The 21517-nt window shown below is 38.1% G+C and overlaps 1 protein-coding gene and 1 long non-coding RNA gene across 7 annotated transcripts in view; one reads left to right on the forward strand and one right to left on the reverse strand.

Annotated features, from left to right (window-relative positions):
• The window catches only part of WDR7 (WD repeat domain 7), a 351933-nt gene that overhangs the window by 260749 nt on the left and 69667 nt on the right, over positions 1-21517 (reverse strand). For all 6 annotated transcript variants that reach the window (XM_049111821.1, XM_049111824.1, XM_025422170.3 and 3 more), the window contains one exon: positions 15478-15692. In XM_049111821.1, the coding sequence (XP_048967778.1) occupies positions 15478-15692 (215 nt within the window). The remainder of the gene's footprint in view (positions 1-15477; positions 15693-21517) is intronic.
• On the forward strand, positions 910-3154 carry LOC118350986 (uncharacterized). Its single transcript, XR_004805710.2, has 3 exons — positions 910-1351; positions 2197-2367; positions 2596-3154. It is a non-coding gene; the product is annotated as an uncharacterized LOC118350986 (long non-coding RNA).

Genomic DNA, 21517 nt, shown 5'->3' on the forward strand with positions numbered 1-21517 from the left:
AGGGTCCGTTGTATTAGAAAAACGGAAGGGAGGGAGGAAGAAAGGGAAGCGATCAAGAAAATGTGTTAAGACTGAAATGGATATTTGGTGCCCTCTGCTGTTGTACTGCTGTTACTTAATACTCACAGGTTAATAAGAGTTCTTTCTCAGAAAGTTAAAATTAGACCACATTAAAAAAAAATTAGACCACATATTTATCTTAAATATTTGATTTGGAATAGGAGATTTTATGAATTGGCATGGATGACAATATACTCATTGATGTTATTTGACTTTCATGTGTTTTCATTAAAAAGCATAAACCAAAAAGGGATATTTAACCTGTTGAGAGGTTTTAAGATTTGATACTATACAATAATTTATGTCACATGACATAAATAAAATGTAAATTACCCAAAAGTTAAATATATGTATTAATATAAACACTTAGATCGTATCTTTTATAAAGATAATATCTTCTAAAGGTATTTGTATAGGTCATCGCTTACTAAATAATGTTTGAATAACAATAATATCCAAATGGTATTAATATATTAACAGATTAGAAGATTAATATATTAAAGTTCCATAACACCAGCACAAGAGAGTAAGCCGCAACTCGTCCCAAATGGCCAAGTCACCAAAGTCACAAGACCAGGAGCCATGGGGGCTGGGGCACCCCCCTCCTTCATTAGAGAAGTCTTTGTATGATTCACGTAACATCCCCTGCACCAATTCTTCTGTCTCCTAAACAGAGGAGAGAGGCTACAAACAGAGAACAGGTAACACAACAGTATTCCCTTCATTGGTAAAACAGGGACAATAAAACCCAGCTCATTTTATCTCAAATGGATGTTAAAGACACATGTGAAAGTAACTGGAGTAAAGAAACTGTAAAAAAAAAAAAGAAAGAAAAGAAAGAAAGAAAAAAACAAGCAAGCAAGCTGTCAAAAAAAAAAATGCTCCTAGGCTAATTATCCTCCTGGGTATTCCAAATCCTTAACACATTTGTGAATGACTGAAACGAGAGGATATTCTGGAAAGCCAACTTGCTAAGAAAAAAGCTAAGACTAATAACGGCAAAATGTACAGGAGAAAAAGAAAACAGCTTTAATCCACCCACAGTCACGGTGGTGAGCAATCTCAAATTTCAAAAATACACCCAAGCAGATTCTTACCTGTTTTTCACCCTCTTCTCTCATGGCTGCCAGCCTGGCATACATCTCCCCATGCTCTCTCTGGGCACTCACTGCTCCCACCCACAGGGCACAGCGTCTTCTCTGCCTGGGATGCTCTTCTACACTTTGCCTTTTGAAACCAAGCCTCTACACAAATGACTCTCTTCAGAGAAGCCTTCCCAACATCTCATCAGGTCAGTCTTCTCCCAAGGGCTCTCTCCCACTTGGCTCATACCTTAGGTAATATAAAGCTCATCACAATTCTGCTCATGAGAGCAGGAACTCCTCAACACCAGGACCTGCTGGGTGTGGAAGTGATTCATGCCTCTCCAGCTGTTCCAGCTCAGGGACCAGCTTATACTACACACTCAAGTTGTGCAGAATGAATGAAACAATCACTCAATCAAGAGTATTAAACTAGTGCGTGCTGAATACATATTGTGCTAAATGTGTGAAAACATGTTGCCCATTTGACTTCATTACAACCTTCTTGCCTCCACTTTAATGGAAGCCAAGAGGCAAGCCAGTCCATCACACAGGTTGCAGAGCTAGTAGAGGGTTAGGATGTAGGAAGTCAGGATCCTCTGGTATCTGCCAGAAATGTATTTCTAGGTATCAAGGGCTTCTCAGCATTAGTTCTGCAGAGATTTTAGTGATGGAGGTGAGGAGAGATGAATCCACTCCATATTAATCAACCTTCAAATTCTGGGTTATTCACAGTGATTGAATGAACAGTTTGTGCCAGGCACTGGAAATATAAGGAACAATATCAAACAGTCCTCCGAGATCTCAGCCAGAGATGACTTACCCCTCGTCCTCAAGGGACATCTGGCAACGTCTGGAAACATCACTGTCAGTCACAACTGGGAGAGGGTGCTAGAGGCATCTAGTGGGTAGAGGCTGGGGATGCTGCTCAACATGCCACAGGGTACAAGACAGCTCCCAGAAAAAGAATTATCCAGCCACAAACGCCAACAGTGTTGAACTTAAGAAACCCTGACGCAGAAACAGATGTGTAAACAAACTGATCTTGTTTCAGGTACTGGTAAAAAGAATTAATACTGGGACAGAGATGTAAAGCACATGCCAGATGATCAGAGAAGATCCGAATGACTGCTAGACATGGTGGCATTACCTGAAAACTTCAGGCCTCTTTCCAGAGACAGTGGTCACAGAACTGAGGCCTGTGGGAGCACAAGGAGGTAGCCAGGTGAGTGGGAGCTAGCCAGGGGAAGCTTCCCAGGTGAAGGTGGTGGAGGAGGCACCGATATTCCAGGCCCAGCAATTGGCAAGTACTACATTTATCAAAATACAGACCAGGGAACCAAATTACAGGGCACTGTGGAAAACTGAAATCCCAATTTATGCTGACAAATCCCCTCCTTTCTTCTTTTTCCTACCTCTTTCTTCACACCCATCCACTGCCATGAGAAAACAGCACTCTCACCCAAGGCTGACTACTTCCGAGTATGAGTGTAATTATGAAAAAATGGGCATCTTCATACAAACTCAGAGAAAGATGTGTGGAAGATCACAGAAAGACCCCTGGATACATTGCCAATTCCAGGCTACTGAGAGCACAGTATGGAATTTCAACCACAACCACTACAACTAACCATACTTCCTATCCTTGGACACTGCAATGAACCGCCTCCCTGAGATGACTGTCTGATTAATATATTTCTATCCAAGGTTAACTGTAGGGCCTGCAACCCCAAGTCAGTGATTTTCAACTTATGGTCTGGATCCATGGGTGGGCAAGGGGCTTCCTAATGGATTTAAGGAGAATTCCAAGTCCAAGGGCAAATGACACAATGTTAAACATGGAAGAACCACTTAGTAAAAAAAAGTGACTTACTACAGTTACATGTGCTAATTATGCTACAGGTGCTATTTTTATAGTTTACTATTTATAATTTGAAATTAGTAGAGGACTACAGCTTTCTAGACTTTCAGTACTAAATTCAGATGTCACACAGTCACAAGATGCAGAGCACTGGTACAAAGATTCTACTGCATATGAACATACGAAGTGCCCATAAAGGGACATTTTGATATCAGCACATCATAAGTGCTGGTTTTCGACTGCTGTTATTCTTGCTTCTAGATAAGTTCTCATTAGCTTCATTACTTTGTGGGGTTTTTTTATTTGCATCAAAGATGTTTTGCACTATTAATTTCTAAAAACAAGAATAAGACATGTTTGTCTTATTATTAAATCAGATCCTCAATCCCTGTTCCCCAATCAGCAGGCCAGAGGGCACTGCCCTCTCTTCTCACAGAGTCCTCACCCACTGAAAAGCAAGTAGTACTGGGAAAGTGGGCTTCAGGGTCTTCCGGGCTGAAGACGGAGACCATACTTGCCCTCCCAACTCCATGGCTGTCTCAACTCCAGTCCACTTCAGCTGAATGTGTCCTCACCTCAGAAATCTTGAGTGTTAGTATCTCCACACTGAGCACAATCTTCTCTCGTTCCAGATCTTCCACCTTACCTGCTCTTCCACCTTCCAGAGCAGTGGTTCACATACTGCTGCATGTTAGAGTCACATTCCCAATGTGCAGGCTGCATGAACACCAATTCAATTACAAAGCTCGTAAGGAAGAGCCAGGCACCAGTAGTTTTTAAAGATCCTCAGATGATTGCAATTTGCAACAGTTTGGGAACATTATCATAGTGGCATTCAGTTCTCGGATTCCACAATTTTTTCAAAAACTATCATCAGCCTCATCCTCTTTCACTAACAGTCCCAGAACCTCTGGTTAATCATACCAATCTCTTACAACTACCCTCAATGCCCTTTAACCTCTGAATTACAGAACTGCAATTCAGGAGCAGTAAAATTACCTTCGACTTTTTCCTGTATCTTTTGCTATAGCTAATTACAGCCCGTTACAACTACAAATTCACAGTCAATCCTCCTACTCATCCCTAGCTTCCCCTCTCCTTTCCTCATCTCCTCCTCTCTTGTCAAGTCCCTACTTGGGTTCTTACTTCCTCCCCACAAACAATCTTACCTATAACTTCTTGGAGAAATGTGAAGGTTTTAGGAATATTCTCTCTTCAACTCCCAACCCCTATGCACAGAAATATATACCCACAGAAATATATACCCACTCAGACATCCAGTCTGCCCTCCCTCTCTTCATTTCAGAAAATAAAGTTTTTCTACTCCAGGTCAAAGCCAATTGCCTTCCCTCAGCCTTTGCAATCTGCCACTCTCTCGTCCCCTGGGAAGCTATCGTCATCAATTACCTCCTCTCCTTCCTAATCCAGATGTTCCTCTCTCTACTGTCTCTTTAACCCGAATCCACAAATATTCTCACCCCTTCCAAACTGCATTTTCCTCTAGCTATTCTTTCTCCTTTCCTGATCAAACTTTTCAAAAGTATCCTACATGTGCTATTTCTATTTCCACACTTCCCATTCACTCCCAAACCCACCACACTCAAGTTTCTGCCCCCAACACCCTGAAGAGATGTTCCTGGAAAAGAGTACTGATGACCCCATTGACAAACACATTTCAGTCCTTCCAATACTGAACATTTATTGCATTTGATACAGTAATCACTCTCTACCCTTCTCAAAACTCTGGATCCCCTCAGTCTGCAAGTCAGCACCTTCTCTCGACTCTTCTCAAACTCTTCACCCTTCTCCAAATCGTTTCCACTTTCTCCCCTTAAGGTTAGTATCCCAAGAGTCTACCTCAGCCCATTTGCTACCTCTGAATAATCTCATGGGCTTCCACGGTCTTAAGTACCAAGTGTCCATTGGAGATTCCAACACCACATCCTTCCATCATATACAAAGTAACTCATCATCATACCCCACAAAACCTGTTTCTACATTCAATATTACACTCAATAGACTCAAATCCTATTTAATCACCCAGTCAGAAAACCTGTGAGTCAACCTCATCACCTGTACCTACTCACCAGGTGCTGTCAAATATCACTCCCAAACAATTCTTGAATTTATATTATTCTACATTCTCTACTATCTGTTGCACATACTTGCTCTCATTTAAATTTTGAAGGAAGGATTCTAATGCTCTTTTGTTTTTTTAAAGTATGAAAGCCAGTGAGGTAAAAAATAAAGTTTAAGCACCTTCGCATGGTAAGCATGGATCGGCCTCATTTCACACCACTTCCTGTCTCTCCTCTCTTCAATCCTCCAGCATTGCTGAACATACATGATATTCTCCACTTCTCTCTTTGCATCTGCCATCCCAGAACATATTGCAAACCCACCTCCATCCATCACCTGACTACATTCTACTCATTCTTCAACGTCCCCGCCTCCAAGAAGCCAATCCTGATCACCTCAGCAAGTCCAGGTCTCTGCAATATTTTCTGCATTTCTCACAGCTATCTCACTTACTCCACTGCATTGTATTCATCTATTTATATTTCCTGAGGGTAAGTATCATGTCTTATTCATTTTGGCTCTCCAGGGCCAAACACAGTACCTAGTAGTCAATAAATGTTTACTGAACTAGACTGATTCAATTATTTTCTAACAGAGGCTATAAAAGTCAAGAAGTTTGAAAATCTTTTATATAGTCTAATAAAGAACAGATATTTCAAGTATATTAGAAGAAATTATCTCTTACCCAAGGTACTAACACATTAATATGTAGCTACAAATATTTATATTTCTAACAAATTACTTCAAAATACCTTCAAGTTCCCAAATAAGAGTTAAATATAAAGTATCATACACAAGGGCTGGAAAGATCTGGCTATTGAAAAGGTCATAGGGTTAAATCTATCTAGTGTTCCTATTCTCTCAGCAGTCTGCCATTTGATTTATTATGTGAGATGGTAAAAGGAATTTCTCCTTCGCTGTATCTCACATACATTGCACAACAATCTAAATTTCTTCTCGAGTACAGTGTGGTTTGTTAATGTACTTCCAAGGAGAAACAAAAGTGTTCTGAAATTAAAACCATCATAGAAAAGATCATTTATTTCTTGGTTCAGAATAATATGATGAATTACACTTAATATGAACTATGAATTCCACCCATAAATCCATTGAACACCTATCACGCACAAGGCAGAGGGCCAACAAGGCACTAGAGCCACAGGGCTTGTTAAGTTTCAGTAAACGGGGGTTCCCTTATATATGTCATATTTGATGGTATTATGCAATGGTCACAGTAAATTTGGTCCTAATATATGGATCCTTAAAAAAAGGGAAGAGAACTAAAAATCCTATAATCACCAAAAAGTAAGTTCAATTAATTTGTTCAATTAAAGAATGTAGTTAGTTTTGAAAGTTTACTTTTATTCCTTAAGGTATTCATAGTAACAAACTTTGTTACCACTCAACTGGAGAAAAAGTTGGAAAAATAACCTGAGTTGGAAATCTTCAAAGCATTCATTCCAAACTCTAGGAAATATCCACACAAGATGCAAGTGCACATGGGTGCGTGCGTGTGTGCGCACGCACGCACACACACACAACCTACATGTAGCATACATTCTACACATGAGAGTCCCATGAATGTGGGGTAAATATGGAGAGAGAATAAGGGACAACAGAATCAGGACAGAAATACGTGAACCACCTGTACAGAGAAGAGGAGAGGAGGAAGGATTAACGTAATATGATGGATGGATTGTGGAAGGAGGATAGAGAAGAAAGAAAAGAAAGGAGGAGATAGAGCCAGGACAGCTGGATTTTGCTAACTTTCTTGACTTACTGGTGCCTGTGATAACAGCAATGTAATAACACATGTTCAGAAACTGATCCCAATTACCTTACCTATATGCCTGTGCCTAATCAATAGCCTTAAATCTTTTATATCTGTGGTTCCAAAAAAATTTTTAAGCTTATTATTCCTTAAGGAATCTCTTTCCCAAAAGCCTCACATTAAATTCTAAAATTTCATTCTAGAAATGTTTAGATACCAACTGACAACACAGAGGGAAGAAGTGGGGGAAAAAAAGTCACTAACTGTTCACTGTAAAGTCTGAAGTCCTTCTCCCTAACTACTATGTTGTGAGACTGTGGGCACAGGCAGTAGGTGAGGCAATAATGAGGAAATCTCTAGGCTAGAGTGTGTCACCTGCTGGCAGGCTAAGGATGTTCTCACATATACACTCCCTTAAATTCAAACCCACAACTGATCCAGATGGGAGTAAACATATTCACAGATATGCCTCATCTAGTTCAATTATAAATACACAATTAAAATTTAAAAACGAATGCTTAATATAATTTCTCCTTAACTAATTTATTACTGAATTTTACAATTAACATCAAGAATATAGAAGCTCTAAGGGATTCTGGAAAGATCATGACGCTGATGGCAACACGGTTACTGTATTTTTCCAAATCCTCACATAGAGAGAAAAAAGCAATTATAATAATTCAAACATATGGAGAATATTTTCAATCAAATGAGGTGACAAAATGTATCCACCAATCCCAAAATTCAAGCAGATGGAAAACAGCTACAAGACCTATCTGGTGGGCAGCCCGGGGGGCTCAGCGGTTTAGCGCCGCCTTCAACCCAGGGTGGGATCCTGGAGACCCAGGATCAAGTCCCCCATTGGGCTCCCTGCTCAGCAGGAAGCCTGCTTCAGCCTCTCCCTCTTCCTCTCCCCTTCTCCCCTGCTCGTGCTCGCTCGCTCTCCCTCTGTCAAATAAATAATCTTTAAAAAAAATATTCAGCAACAGAAAAGTACTGAGGTCAAATTATTATAATTAAAAAGAATAAGAATGAGAAGGAAAACAACAGACTTGCTAAAAGAGCATGAATATGCTGATTTCAAAACAAGCTGAAGAACATTTTTAAAATGATAGTCAACATGAAAGAACAGCATAAACGAGCATTAGAAAATTCAGAAATAAAATGACAATTCAAAAAGAATTAGAAATAAAATATCACATTAGCAATGAAGCCTCAACTGAAAGAAACACAAGAATGAATCCACACAAGCAATAATATCTCAAGAGAAGCAGAAGGTGAAAAGAAGAACAATGTTAAGGACACAAAAGAAATGATGCTCTTTCCCTTTGAAAAAAAGGTGCTAGCACACCTAAGGGGGCTTGAGGTGTGTAGGAAATTATTTACATAAAGGGTGAATTGAGCAAATACAATGGCCCCTGTCTTACAATTCTTTGACTTTATGATAGAGTGAAAGTGATACTACTCAGTGGAAACTGTACTTGGAAGTTTGACTTGTGATCTCGCCCTGGGCCAGCGACATGGGGTGGGACTCTCTCTGGTGACGGGAGAGACGACCTGGCTCCCACTCAGCCAGTGGGCATGAGGGTCAGTGGCTGACATGCTGCCAACGACCTGCGCCCATCAGCACTCTGTTTTTCATGTTCAGTGCAATATTCAATATGTTACATGAGATAAATTTAATAGTTATAAATAACCTTTGTGTGAGATGATTTTGTCCAACCGCAGGTGAATTTAAGTGTTCTGAGCACAGGTAAGGGTGGCTAAGCTAAGCTACGATGGATGTCTGGTGGGCCACATTAAATGCATTTTCAATTTAAGAGGTTTTCAATTTACAGTGGGTTTATTGGAATGTAACCCCATTGTGAGTCAAGGGACAGTAAACACTCTGAAACAATGAGAATGAGGTTTCTCACAGCTGGAGAAGAGAGTAACAGTGTATCAAGAAGGGAAGCTAGAACAAACACTGTGGTGTCTGATTAGACGTGGAAGTAACAGTGTTAACTGATGGTATTTAATATATCTAGGAAAACAGAGGAACACAGATGTGTGCAGATAAACAGACATATTATCTAGCTCCGTCTCCTAAGATGGCTTGGATGCAATGTCATCCCGGGAGCAATGAATGCATGCGGCATCCAGATTTGGTTTCTAATTATTATTCCCATTAAAAGAGAATCACCCATCACACAGGCACTCAATGAAGTTTATTCTCCTCTTACAGAGACATTTACCACTTTGTTTTCTTTTTTGTTGTTGTTTTTAAGATTTTACTAATTTATTTGAAAGAGACAGTGAGAGAAAGAGAGAGAGAGAGAGCATGAGCAGGGGGAAGGGGAGGGGCAGAGAGAGAGAGGGAGAAGTAGACTCCCCACTGAGCAGGGAACCTGATGTGGGACATCATCCCAGGACCCTAGCTAGAATCATGACCTGAGCCGAAGGCAGACACTTTAACCAACTGAAATACCCAGGCACCCTTACCCCTTTGTTTTCTTAAGACTAGACAGCTCACTAAGGTTCCTTTATTTATTAAAGACTTGACAACAATTAGTATAATGTGAAATTTTTATTCTAATAACCACTTAAAACAACCAAAAACTAAGTCTATATATACTTCTAAAATAAACAATCAACATATTCTTATTTCCTATTAAAATATTCTTTAAAGTTTTGGAGTAGAATGTTAAGCAAGTTTAATTGATTCTTCAAAGGTCAGACATATCATAAGAATTTTTCTAAGGCCATAAATGGTTCAACAGACAAGGCCTGGTATCCTGTATATAACGTCATACGGCTTGTCCCTGTCCGTACCTTACAGTGCCCTTTTCACAATGAATCATAAAGTCAATTCAATCAGTATAAAATTTTTTTAGAGTGAATTTTGTAAGCAAAAAACACGGAGCATGTTCTCAGTAGGTTAGATTTGACTTCTAAATTCCATTCTCTCACCTAGTTACACAGAATACAAAGCTACTGACCTTTGCAAATATAGCCCATGCATTTTTTTTTCAGGCTTTTGACTAATTAGACAACAGAGAAAAATGTAACATAAAAGATAAATCATCCTGGTCATTTTTCAATTTCTTCAACCTCGTAATTTTTCAATGTAAATAGGGTGACTCTGATTGGTACACAATGCCTAAGATACAAAGGCACCATATAGAAAATTGTACACACTAGGCCTAAGAAATGAATTTCATGGCAGTAAAGGCTTTCTAGCTTCACTAGTAAAATTCCATTGACCCAAGGCATCCTTCAAGATCTCCCCACCAAATACCAGTGTTTGTGGCAAATGCTTGATGAGAAAGTTCATCAAAAAGATCACCTGATGTGCTCAAACCATCTCTTTAACGTATTTCTTTATGTGTTCATCAAATATTACCACGTGCTATCTATGATTTACTAGTTATTCATAGTTTACAAATCTTGTAACTCCCAGTACAGGACATGACTTATATTGGGTGTTACAGGGCATTAAAATAAAGATGACTCTGCCTTCAAGGGATTAAAAACTACTTACTTCCTTTTAGTAGATACTACAGCCCACTTTTCTCCTCTTCCACTGAATATCACTTGGTTATAATTCACCTCCATCTCTTTCATCAATACCAATTAAAAGGAAGCAATATCTAGTCAGAGTAAATTCTTCAGTTAACTCTATCATCAACACATGTCCTTCTGATATGGCTCTACCAACTACCTCCTCCACTAACGTAAATGTTCAGTGAGCTCCTAACAAAGTAAAACTCAGCTCTTACCCTGTAGCCAATGAAGCTACTACTCTTTTTTTTCCCCTCCAAAAGAAACATCTTGCACCTCTCCACTTCTACTTTAGCTCATCCTCACTCTTACCTCATTGTACCATGATTTCTGACCTAACTAAATCTGCCAAAGCAGCTCTTCTAATGATCACCAATGACATCCCTAACTACTAACCACTCTTTTTTATTCCCCAAGTCTTAATGATATTTCACATCTCTGATCAACTGATAACCCTTTGCTTCCTTTACAAAGATTCATTTTCAGTTATATGTGTGACCTTGGCTATTGCAGGTTACTTGCCCAAGGTCACCCACAGGCAGCAAGTTACAGAGATGTAATTTAAACACAGATATGCCTATCACTGGAACCCAGGTTCTTAACCACTCCTTTGAACTGGTTTTCAAAAATGAAGCAAAGGCTATTCCATGGAAGAACTTATCCACAGCCTTGTGGATAAGACAATCTCTGATGCAGGGTTCAGCAAGCTATGACCCAGAAGCCAATCCAGCCCATTGCCTATTTATGTAAACAAAGTTTTACTGGAAGTCAGTTATACTCATTCTTTTACCTATTGTCTGTAGCTGCTATCACACTCTAATGGCAGAGTTGAATCTGTGGTTCAGAGATTGTGTGTTCACAAAGCCTAACATTTTTATTATCTAGTGCTTTACAGAAAAAGTTTGCAATGCCTGTTCTATCTGTTTTTTTAGGTTTATCATCTGAAGATGATAATAACTAACTCACCTATCTGTAGTAAGAATTAAGGAAGACCCCATATCTGGAATATCCTAATGAAAGCACACACACCCAAAAGGTTACCTATTGTGTAACCCATGCTCTATAATCCAGCATTTATTTTTTTTTTTGGGGGGGGGGGAGAAATCCCACCCCGCCTCTATCTCATTATCATGCCCCTTCTTTACTGGAGGAATTTTGCTCTCCTTGTACTCCATCTCCCAACACTATAAGAGGCAGATGTCTCCTATTACAAACAATCGCAAAGCCTATTCTGTGAGTTGTTTGTATCTGTTAACATCTCTGCCATTCTCCCTTCAACCAGGGAAATCATCTTGTCTCTGAAATCATCTTGTCTCAACTCTTCTCTTGCTCATCAGTCCTATTTATTCAACCCACAAAATAGCTTCGAAGCCATTCCCTCTTCAACATTTCCTCTCCCTACTCCTACCCTGGGCCCCACTGATTCCATCAACCCAACAGCCTCACAATTCATTTCCCAAACAATATATGTATGTGTCCTGCATACAAATGTCAGATGTGGCAAAATATTTCTTGAACAAATATCTCCTTTTAGGACTCTTCAATATCATATTGCTGCCCACTGAGGTAAGTCCTTAGCTTTGCATTCTAACAGACTCCACAACATGATTCCAAGCTACACCTCCTCACTAACTTCACACTACATTTCCTGGGTATTTTCTATGCTTCATGTACTACGTAAAGCACTGAAAATAAAAATATGAGAAACTCAGCTCCTGTCCTCAAAAAACTCAAAATCCAATAGGGAAGACAGTCCTTAAACCTAATGAAAGGGAAAAAAATTACCCATACAAAGTAAAGTGATTTAAGGAGCACAAAGAGAATGCAAGAACTAATTCTGCCACAGGAGGCAGAGAGGCTAAGGTTTAGGGGTGGCTTCCTTAACCTCAGAGGAGAGGGATTAAAGAAGAAAGGGTAACGACAGGAAAGGAAACATAGGATATGGGATGTAGGATCTCTACCATTTCTGTCTACATTTCTCAACCTTTTTTTTCTAGAACAGTGGTTTTAAACCAGAGGCACTTCTTCCCTACACAGGGCATTTGGCCATTACTGAGAGCCTATTTGATGGTCATGCCTGGGCAAGAGAGGCAACTACTGATATACAGCGGGTAAAGGAAAAATGATTCTCAACATCCTACAATACACAGGACAGCCCCTCACAACAAAGAATTATCCAGCCCAAAATGTCAGTAGAGCTGAAGCCGAGCAACCCTGCTCTACAGCCTAAAGGAGAGGGCCTCGCGGACATAATTGCAAGATGTGTTGGACTGCTGACAATACAGAGATAGCAAAGGAGGATGAGTTATGCCTGGACAACCTCGCTCACCAAAACCAAAGGGGAGAATGCAAAGCTGAATGGAGGGCAAAAGGTGATTAATAAATGTTCCACATCTAAGGCCTCGTGAACAGGAATAGATCTGATCATCAGGCCAAGACAATCAACTGTGAAGGAAGGGAAAAGACCCGGGCAAAGAGGCTGAAGCAGAGGCCATCAGCGCTTTCTGTTACACATCATCCAATTCAATGCATATTTATTGCACAGCTGCTACTAGATGTCATGAGGGAAACAGCAATAAATAAGTCACAATCCCTGCCTGCAAGAAGGCTGAATTTCAGTAGGAAGACTCAGAAAAGTATGTAAGTTAATACAGTACAAGAGAAATTAACATACTTGTCCTAAGAGAAACACACAGGGGTTCAGATACACACATCTTGCAAGGATTCAGTGCAGTCGTAAAGAATAATTCCACTGAACATCCTCTAGATCTTCCAGTGAAAGAGAAAAATCAGAGGAAAGTAAATCCCCTATCTTTGTTTGCAAGGCTCTACATGCCTGGCATAATTAACAAAATTAGCAATATACAATATGTGTTACTCCCAAATAGTCCAACTGTTAACATTAGTCTAACAAAGAAAAGGTAGGATTCTTTCTATAAAGTACTCCCATGGAGATTTTACTTTTTATTGAGAAACCCATGAAAAAACTTAGTTCCAATATCCTAGAGGCAATCCTACAGCACTGAGAGGCTCTTAGTTATGTTTTGTTTTGTTTGTTTTAACTTTGGGTGGGTTTTATTTCTGAGGTTAAAAAGCCGTCCAGAGGACAGCTCTTTAAATATTCCCCTCAAAAGGAGTCTCAAATCCAACATGAGAAAATAGAGAAATCCCTAATGGTCCAGCCAACATACATTTTTCATAAAGTGATTACCCTCTGCAGCCTCAGCTTCCTAAGCCTTCCCCCTTCTATAATTGTTTTCCTTGTAGGCCAGGCAACAATTACCACTGCTACAAGACTGAGGAGGTTCACAGACAATATATTTTACAATACATAAGTGTAGTGTCTCTGATATCTGGTGCTTTTATCACTAATTGCACTATAAAATGCGCTATTAAAACAGGGACAAACAAGATTGTAAAAATCACATAATGGACCATGACCACTTACAAAAGCCATTCATAAACGTTACTGTACCACTTATTTTTCTTTAATTTTTCAGTTGTATAATTATTTTTCCAAATTTCTATTTCTAGGGGATACCAGCAAGAAAAAACATATATTTGAAAATTATATAACATACATACTTGCCCTTGCATATATTATTTTATAAATGGGCAAATAATTAAAAATTTTGGAATATCAGACAATGTGCTATGAATAGTGAATTCCTAGGGATAACTATGCGATCTCTTGAAAGAAATTATAAGCACAGCAAATGCATTTAAGCCATGGTTTCTATTCAAACTTCAGAACATAGGACAGAAAATATGAAAGAAAATGCAGAAGGATTTCATAATTCTAATCTATGAAACATATAATACAGCAAAGCCAATAATGCATTTAATATCTTGGGGAAAGATAGAATGATCAAATATTACTGCCAATTACTAGAAGACATGGGTCACTGGAACCACCAAGAGCATTTTATGTCATCAGCTCTCAGCATTAATTCGCAAGCAAATTTTCAAGTTTGTAGATAAGCCTTTCAAGTTGTTCGTTATGTAGCCACATGTCTACATTTAAAAAAAAGGGGGGGGGGGGATTCCGGAATAAGAGAATGAAAATAACAGTATTTGTGTTACCCACTAATAAATTCTAATGAATACTTGGATGCACCTGGGAATTTTAAGGTGTGACTCAGATGAAATGTTGGGACTCTCTGTAAGTTTCATGTAGCCATTACCAGAGACAAGCGAGTTCTAACCACAGAACATAAATGCCACAAACCAAATAGTGGCTAGCCTCTATAAAACTAACGGCAAGTAACCCATTAATGAATTGAGATTGTTCTTCTTTTCATAGGATAATCTTCTGTTAACTGAAGAGATAACTGCTGCCATAATGTGAATATCAGAGGGAAAGTGTGATTGATCTCAGGTCCCAGAGCACTTGCACAAGTCTACCGTACCTCAAATATCCTCCCTAAATCCTTATAATGGCCTAAACTTACTAAAATCAGAATCTTTTGCTTTTAAAACAAATGAGCAGTCACAATTAGAAACATCTTAATTGTACTTAAATTATTGTTTTCTTTCTAGAAATAAAAGTTAGTGCTCAATCTTTCAACGGGAAGAGAAAACAGCAAAAGGACAGATAAGAGAAATATTTGCTCTCATTTAAGAAATGGAAGTCACCTGACTCCAGAATCATTTTTTTTTTAATAAATTTTTATTTATTTATGATAGTCACAGAGAGAGAGAGAGAGAGAGAGAGAGAGAGAGAGGCAGAGACACAGGCAGAGGGAGAAGCAGGCTCCATGCACCGGGAGCCCGATGTGGGATTCGATCCCGGGTCTCCAGGATCGCGCCCTGGGCCAAAGGCAGGCACCAAACCGCTGCGCCACCCAGGGATCCCCAAGAATCATTTTTAAATATTTTAAGTGGTAAGTATACTTACTTTTTCAAAAAAAAAAAAAGAAAAAAGTCAAATACTTGAAATAGCAAGAACGATGTTGAATAGATAAAAATCAGAAGCTTGTTTTTCAATGTCCTCTCCCAAAAGGTATTCCTTAAGACATGCCAAACTGTGTTATAAAATGGAGTGGAATGGGGACTATACACATGAACCTACATACACAACTTACTTTGTCAGACGCCTCAGAAGCCAAGAGGTTAGTTGCAAGAGTCTGCAGCTTATGATGGGCCATGTTTTTAAGAGCGGCGAGGCTACGCCGTGTCATGGCTTGCTTTAGGTTGACCGCCGGATGACTGAGAGAGTCCACTGCAGCAGGAACGGCTTCATCGCAAGCATTCAGTATCTCCACTGCTGTGATCCCCATCACACAGCGATCCAAAGCACCTGGAAGACGTATACATTCACAGTCAGTGCACATAACACTATAACTGCTTCTGGCCATTTTTTAGGAAAAGAAAATGCTTTGTCTTTTTTTATGTGTCAATACTTTCCTCAGGGCTTCCCTCCTCTGATGACCTTCTATGCAGCATTATCTTAATCATTTCTCCTGTAATGCCCCAACCACAACTTCACAAGAAAGCCAAGTTTATTTTTTTAAAGATTTATTTACTTATTTATTTATTCATGATAGACACAGAGAGAGAGAGAGAGAGAGAGGCAGAGACACAGGAGGAGGGAGAAGCAGGCCCCATGCCAGGGAGCCCGACATGGGACTCGATCCCGGGGCTCCAGGATCATGCCCAGGGCCAAAAGCAGGCACCAAACCGAAGAAAGCCAAGTTTAAAGCCGAGACCTCAACAACTTCCCCTAAATTTTCCCACTGTCAACTTCCAAGACGGTCTTCTTGATACTCCACATCATTACTCTACTATATCAATTTCTATGACTTCAACTTCCCCTAAGTTGTCTATCAATCCCAAACAAAAGAGGTAAATTTTGCTATTCTCATTTTTTCTACCTTAATAATTCCCGGAGCTTCTCTTTCTCTAGGAAATCTCTGTAAAACAAGGAAAAATTATAATTTCTCATTCTGTCTGCAAATGTCTTGACTTTTATTGTTTATACCCATTCAAATGTTTCTCTGTATATTTGTGAAAATAACTACTATTCCAACTTATAACCACTTCACAGCTTCTTCATTTGGCCATTGTTTCCATTGATCTCTATCTATGCATTTCATGTCTAAGTTAGGCACAACTCCTTCCTATAACGCAGACAGCTTTTCTGTACACTTTGTTTTCTACAGTACACAGCCATCACACCAGGCAGAGAAGGGTCTATTCTATGGATTTGTACATAATCTTCTGAAGATTATAATAAGAACAGTGAAATAATGATTAAGTTTACTTTAATTCACTGGGCATTCCTCCAGAGTCATTCTAAAAGAGGACAAATCAATTTTGAAAAATAACCATAGAGAACACCAGAAACTTAAATGTCAACAAAATACAAGAGTTTTATTGTGTCTTTGAGCTAGTATCCAAACATATATTATTCCCGATGCTGAGTATTTATATACATGCCACTCAAGTTTGCCCTTCCACTTCCTTAAAGGGCTTAACTTTGGACTCACTGTCCCCTTTCCAATAGTAGTCCTGGAATTAATTCATGGTGATTTTAGTATTAACACAAATCACTGTTTTACTAACCAGTTCATTGAATCTTGACCAATATATTTTGGAAGGCAAAGCACAGAAAGGACTTGTGACCTGAAACTTTTTGTGTATGTATGAAAAGGAGAGTATGTATACTCTAACAGGATTTATAAGTTCAAAAGTGTTCAAAAATCACCAGCACATATGATTCTTCCACACATCCTGATCTCTTGGCTCTTTGAGTTCCTCTACTCCAATAAATTTTGCCCTACACTTGACCCCAGCCAATGGCCACATTATAATCTTCTTGTTACCAATAACTAAATCCCATTATGATCCCAACTTCAAAAATGCCACTCTCTGATAGTGGCTTCCATTCTTTACTTCAATCCTCTGATACAATAATTCCTCATTCAGCCCTGACTCCTTAACAGTTCATTAGCCTATCATGCTTGCCCTGTCCCTCACTTCCCTATGTCCCATAAACTAAAATTCCATCATCCATCCTCATAACTGCAGCTCTGTTCTTATCTCGCTTCCTTGCACCAGCCAAGCAAATTCCAACCTTGGTTTGTTTTTTTTTTTTTTCCAACCTTGGTTAAATCCAACTTTCCACCTATGCCAAACCTGTACAATGAAGATGAATATGAATGAAGAACATGCTAAAAGATCCACTTGAAATTCATGACCACTGATCTCAAGGGGTCCTTAATAGTGACCACATTTCCACAGATCTTTCATTTTCCTACTCTCCTAATTATTTTATACCTTTTCTCTCCTCCAATCTCCAACACTCCATTTTCCACCCTCACCTGGCTGAAAAGTTGTTTCCTAGCTCATTTAGAAAGAAGCAATTAAAAAGAAGTCCTACCAGCTCCCACTACCATATCTCCACTCATATTACTCTATAATTACACGTGAACTATCCAAACACCTAATCTAACACACTTGTAGCTTAAACCTGATCCCTCTCATCTGCCCACAGATATCATTTCAGCAATTCTCCCCTTTTTCATCATCTATTTCCCATACCTACTTGATCATTCCCACCAGCACATGATCATTTCCATCAGCATATAAACATGCAATTATTTCACCTGTTAAAAAAAAAACAACACAGACCAATAACAACAACACACTTGACCCAATATCTCTTTCCAGCTGGTATCCCATTTTTTATATCATCCTCTGTATTTGCTACCTACAAATTTTTCTCCTCCCATTTTTCCTTAAACTTACTCAAATCAGATTTCACCCAAATATGCAGAGAACCTCCTCTCCATGTTGCTAAATCCAATGTTTAGTTCCCAGTCCTCATTTTACTATCATTCAGAATCAGCAATACTTGTTCTTCCTCTCTACTCCTTGAAACACTTTTTTTTTTTTCACTTGGTTTCTAGGCAATCACACTCTTCATTTTCTTTTTCCTGGCAAGTCCATTTTAGTCTCCTTTGCTGATTTCTTTCACATCACAGAAATATATCTAAGCCCTGGAGTGCCCCAATTATTATCTACTTGTATCCTCTTTATAATGTATCTAATGTCATGACTTTGAGTATCTTCTCTGTGCTAAGAATTCCCATATTTACATCACCTGCTCTGATATCCCCAACTCAACCCCTGACTTCTATATACAATTCACTAATCAACACCTCTACTTGAATGTCTAATACTCAACTCAATATAAAAAAAAATTTAATTCTTCTTTCCAAAATCTACTCTTCCCATTGTCTTCTCAATGTCCAGAAATGAATTCCATCCTTTGAGTTGCTCATGATTAAAACCTTGGATCATCTTTAACCCATCTCATTCTTTTATGCCCCTTATCCAACTATCAGCAAATCCTGTTCACTCTCCCTTCAAAATATACTGAGTTCAATCACTTTTCACCAGCTCCACAGCTACCACTCTGGTGTAACAATCCATCATCTCTTATTGGCTAGAGGAAATAGCATAAAAGCTAATCTCAATGCCTCTACTCTTTAACCACTTTCAGGCTATTCTGGAAAAAAGCAGGAAAATAATAATTGATAGGACAAAATTCAAATCAATAAAAATCAAACCAGAACTGCCACAGAATTTTTAAATAGCAAACGAGGACACCGAAACTTATTATAAATGTATTCCAGATGTTCAAAAGTTTGAATAAAGAGACATGGAAGATACCAAATGACCAAAATCACACTTAAGGAGATGAAAACTACAATGTCTGAGATGAAAAATACACTAAATGGGAACAATGGCAGATTACACATTGTTAAAAAAAAATAAATAAAAGACTAATAAACTTGAAGACTGAGAATAGCAACTATATAAAATAAAACACAGAGGAAAAATAACTTTAAAATGAAAAGACAATCTGGAATCTGCGGGCAATTTTAAATAGCTTAGTAAACACATAACTATAGCCTCTAAAGAGAGGAAAGACAGGGAAGGATTGAAAACATATTTGAATAGAGAATGGCGAAAAAGTTTCCAAATTTGTTGAAAACCACACACCCACATATCCAAGAAGTATGACAAACCCTTGGCAAAAATGATATGAAAAAAACTATATTCAACTTCTCAAAATAAATAATAAAGAATAAAAGAAAAAGCCTAAAACTGTTGGGAAAAAACAGACATAGCACATACAGAGGAACAAAGCTAAGAGTGACAGCAGATATCTCATTGGAAATAATGTTAGCAAGAAGACAGTGGAGTATTAAAAGGAAAAGAAAAAAAAAAAAAACTATCAATCTAGAATTTTCCAACCAGAAAAAAAAATCTTAAAAATGAAGATGAAACAAAGAGTTTTATAGACACAAAGAAGTTGAAAGAATTCACCATGCCTAGACCTGCACTACAAGAGATATTATATATTAGGCAAAAAGAAAATCATTCCAGATAGAAATTTGGATCTATGCAAAGCAACAAAGAGCAATAGAATGGTAACTACACAGCTAAATATACAAGATTTTGTTATTATTATTCAAATTTTCTTAAAGAGACTATTTAAACAAATAAGCAAATAAAAAGAAATAACGTTCCAGGGCATTGTCTGGCTTAGTTATGGGAGTATGCAACTCTTGATCTCAGGGTTGTGACTTTGAGCCCCATTCTGGGTATGATTACTTAAAAATAAAATCTTAAAAAAAAAAAAAAAAAAAAGGAAAGAAAAAATAATCAAAGGATGTTCCAAATGAGTGAAAACCCCGAGCAACATAGGGATAATATAAAAGATAAGAAGTAGTAGAGAACAGCCCAATTATTCTTGAATAGAATTATTCTTTGCAAAAAAAAAAAAAAAAAAAGAACTGTTCTTCACACAGAGCAACTGGTCTATGTAAAAGAAACAAGGACAAAGGTAGGAAGATACCACACTGCTAAGGGCCTTGTCATAAAAGCTATAGGGAAGAATTTTTTTTCTTTAATTAAAACAGTACATGAACCAAAGGTTGTTGCTGTTGTTGTTACACTTCCTAAGATTAATTTGCCAGCACAGTACAGGATGGATTAGAAGGTAGATAAAGAAGACAGGAAAACCAATAAAGATAGCCTACATGTGAAAAAATAAAGTCCTGAGTTAGGATAATACTATGGAAACCAAAAAGGAAACTGATGGGTACCTAACTGGAGGGACAATTCTATAGGGAGCTCCTGGTGGGGAGACAGTCATATTTCCACTATAAGAACCTCTTCCTTCAAAATTCCAGAGTGAATCATCCATAGGGAAAAAAGAAACTGATTATACTGGTTTTACCATGATTTTGGAAAGGTATCATTTTTTCTTAATCATTTCATCCTCTGTGCCTTTGCCTGTCCAATGGTATATTTTTGTAATAAAATACAAAACAAAAATGTAGGAGATATGGAAAAGCTGATGATAATGCCATACAATGTGAAACAGAAACATAAAATCAAATCTCCACTGTATTAATACTGCAGGCAAAGGGTCAAAATGTGAAGAAAATACTTGCTACTAAACTCTTCCTCTAATACCAAAAGATTGGGCTGAAGTGCCACTTCCTGATTCTCTTTGGTAATTTTAGTAACAAGACAAAATTATCAGTTTAAATAAGTAAAAATGTTTAAAAAGGAAAATATTTATAAAACTTACAGACTAAACTACACAAATTGCACTTATAAATCCATTAAAGATACCATCAATTGACTAACAGGCAAATGTTTTGCATAGGATTGAAGTATACATTACCAAGGACTTTCAGAAAATTTATGCCATCTTATATAATCAATAAAATGAATTGACAATTTCAAATAAAGTATTAAGCAAGAATAACACATACTAAGGCTTTACTTGCGTGAAAAATCCAATTGACACTTATGCTTTTGATTATCCAGTTTTACATGTTTTTAGCAGACATGAATACCCTTTGGTTCACAATTCTCTGCTACCTTTTATTAGATAATTAAGTTTTTACAAAATGACTTTAATGCATATTTCATAAAGGAAACGTAAAAACAAGAGTATTTCAGAAAACTCAGAGACAGAAAACAAACAAACAAACAAAAAAGATAACACAGCAAAGTGACAGGACTTCCTACACTAATTTCTAATATATATGGCAAGCACTATTGGCATTTGCATCTGTATGAGAACACCTAGTGACTGTC

The sequence above is a fragment of the Canis lupus genome, chromosome 1 (assembly GCF_003254725.2).
Source record: "Canis lupus dingo isolate Sandy chromosome 1, ASM325472v2, whole genome shotgun sequence".
Lineage (NCBI taxonomy): Eukaryota > Metazoa > Chordata > Mammalia > Carnivora > Canidae > Canis > Canis lupus.